The sequence below is a fragment of the Emiliania huxleyi genome (assembly GCF_000372725.1).
Source record: "Emiliania huxleyi CCMP1516 unplaced genomic scaffold EMIHUscaffold_792, whole genome shotgun sequence".
Classification (NCBI taxonomy): domain Eukaryota; phylum Haptophyta; order Isochrysidales; family Noelaerhabdaceae; genus Emiliania; species Emiliania huxleyi.
Window position 1 is genome coordinate 4,628 of NW_005196080.1, and position 2,595 is coordinate 7,222.

General features: G+C 65.5%; 1 protein-coding gene across 1 annotated transcript in view; it reads left to right on the forward strand.

Moving 5' to 3' along the window:
- Positions 1-699: 699 nt before the first annotated feature.
- EMIHUDRAFT_460051 (hypothetical protein) overlaps positions 700-2,595 on the forward strand; it is a gene marked incomplete at its 5' end in the record, with an annotated part of 2,935 nt that continues 1,039 nt past the window's right edge. Inside the window, 4 exons of the mRNA XM_005759785.1 lie at positions 700-705; positions 806-888; positions 926-1,175; positions 1,533-1,892. Of these exons, the coding sequence (XP_005759842.1) occupies positions 700-705; positions 806-888; positions 926-1,175; positions 1,533-1,892 (699 nt within the window). The remainder of the gene's footprint in view (positions 706-805; positions 889-925; positions 1,176-1,532; positions 1,893-2,595) is intronic.

Here is a 2,595-nt window from a genome sequence, read left to right on the forward strand (position 1 = left end):
GGTCCCTGGGGGTATAAAACGTCTGCGAGTTGCTAGGAGTCTTTGGGGGTGTAAAACGTCCCCAAGGTGCTATGAAAGCAGTTTTGGATCATCAGAGCCCCCCCTCCCCCCCCTCCTTTGGGCCCCCCGCTTCAAGGGCCCCCCCCCCCCCCCTCCCCCTCCCTTCCTCCCTGCTCCGCCCCCGCCTTTCCTCTTCTCCCCTGCCGGCCCAGCTCCACTCATCCCTCTCTCGCCATCTCCTGCAGGTGCAGGGGAGATACGAAACGAAAATTGATGGGCTTGCCCATCCCGGAGTGGTTCGACCCCACATAAATCCGAGACGGTGACGGGTAGCGTCGAGTGATCTCAGGCCCAGTGAGGCAGTGCACAGGCTAACCCGGATCCTGCTGACCAAGCTCCTCTTGTAGCTCGATCGGTCACACCGCCATCGCCGTCGGGGAGAGGGGGGACGACACTGCTTCGGCAGCGTGCACCTCGATCCTGTACCGTGTTTGTTATGACCCCCCCCAATGAACATACCAGTGAGGGAGGGCGAGACGATCGAGGGGTCCCGTACCACGCGGAATCGGCCCTATCCAGTGCTCAAGTGCTCAAGATACGGCCGCAAGCAAGCTCGTCCCCCCCACTTTCCTTTCTGGCATGCACAACTCTCTTATATAAAATTCTCTTATACGCGCGGTTTGTATGAAAGATTTGGCGATGTTGGTGAACTGACGGAAGTATACCTACGGCCGCAACCTCGTCCCCCCCTCCTCTGTCACACAATATATATTACTCAAAAGCTAAGCTGAGCGAGCTACGCAAGTTCGTGCGCGAGTCCCTCGGCAGCGAGACGATACCGAGGGCGGAGCACGCGCTGTCGCTGGCGAAGGGTCAGGCAAAGCCCGGGTCGGCTGAGCGCGAGGCGGCGCGTCTTGCGGACGAGGCCTTCCCGCGCTGGACGGCCGACCGCCTGTGGCTACGACATCATCATCGACGACGGCAGCCACGTGCCGAAGCACATGCTGCTCACGTTCCGCCACCTGTGGCCGTACGTGCGCCCCGGCGGGATGTACGTAATCGAAGACATCGGCTTCTCGTATGTCGACGCGCCCTCGAAGATCTACGGGTACCAGCTCGGCGACGGCGGGATCGGGCAGCCGCCGCCGGGCAATCTCGTCGAGAAGTTCAAGCAGGTCGCCGATTTTCATTTGGTTTCGCCCCTGTGCAGGAGATAGCGGGAGACGGAAGAGTGGAGCTGGGACGAAAGGTATCTAGATACTATCAACATCGTTCATGCTGTTCGCTCTGCTCGCAAGCCCGGCGCTGCCGACCGGGCGCGTGCCAATCTTTGCCCAGACTCTCGGGGCTGCCCCCGCCCAGACTCTCGAGCCTGACGTCGTGTGCACGAGACATCTCGGTGCGCGCCTCTCCCCCCCACGTAGCAAACGACGGGGCGAGGTGAAGGAGGGACGGGCCGCGCAAATCCAGACGCCGTAATACTTTTTATCCTGTCATCATCGAGGTCGAGAGAGAGGCACCCCCCAGCTTAGTGCATCATCAGCGCCAAGGGGGCGATGGCAGGCTTTGGCAGCACAGAGCTGCTTTCCGAGCTGCCACTTGCAAGCCCCAAACGGCACCGTGGCGATCACCCTTCCTTTGCACGGCGGCAATCGCCGCGCCGGTCTCCGCGCGTGCCGCCGGCGGTCGGCACCGCGGCCCTCGAAGAGGGCCTTGATGCGCTGGAGCCGCTCCCGGCAGCAACAATGGCACCGGTGCAGCTCATGGCGCCGCCGCAGCGGCGGACGTCGCAGGCGCGGGCGACTCGGATCAACGTCCGCGAGCAGCGCAAGCAGAGCGTGGAAGATGCGGCTGCAATCACCGAAGAGGGCACATACTTGTCCCTCTCGCAAGTGGAGGCGGGAGACCTTGTTGTCGCAACAAGGAAGAGGGCGATGCCCGAGGCGCCCGACGACGAGGCCGACCATCTCCCCTCCCCAGCGCGGACAGCCACGGTGCGTCGCTCGTGCTCTCTCCTCGCTCTCCCGTCGCTCACACCAACACACCGCCACATCGACGCTGCCTTTCACACCCACACACCCACACACAATCCGCATGAGCCTGCCCACCACCACCACAACCACCCCGCCACTACCCGCAGGCGCGCCACCGCGGCCACTGCGGCCGCCTCCACATTAACTCGGAAGCCCCTCGCGACCCTGCCGCCGACCCGCGCGGCGGAGACGGCAACAGCAGCGTGGCGCTCGCTCGAAGCCTCGCCGGCCCGGCGCACTTCGGAGGCAGCCGCTTGGCGGTGGGCGTGGCGGGCGCGGCGGCAGGCGGCGGCCGCAAGTGGGCGCGCGGCGGCGGCGGCTTCTTGGGTGGCGGCGGCGGTGTCGGAGGGGGGAAGGACTTGGGGGGCGGGCTGGCGGCGGGAGGCGGGGCGGGCGGGACTGGCGATGAGGCGCAGGGCGGCCTGGACGAGGACGAGCTGAGTGGGATCAAGCTGTGGCAGCTCCCCTTCCCGCAGCCGAAAGATCTCTCCCGCCCTCAGTCGAGCCGAGGGAGGCGCGCGGCGCACAGCGCACACACGACCCCCCCGCCCCGACACCGTGG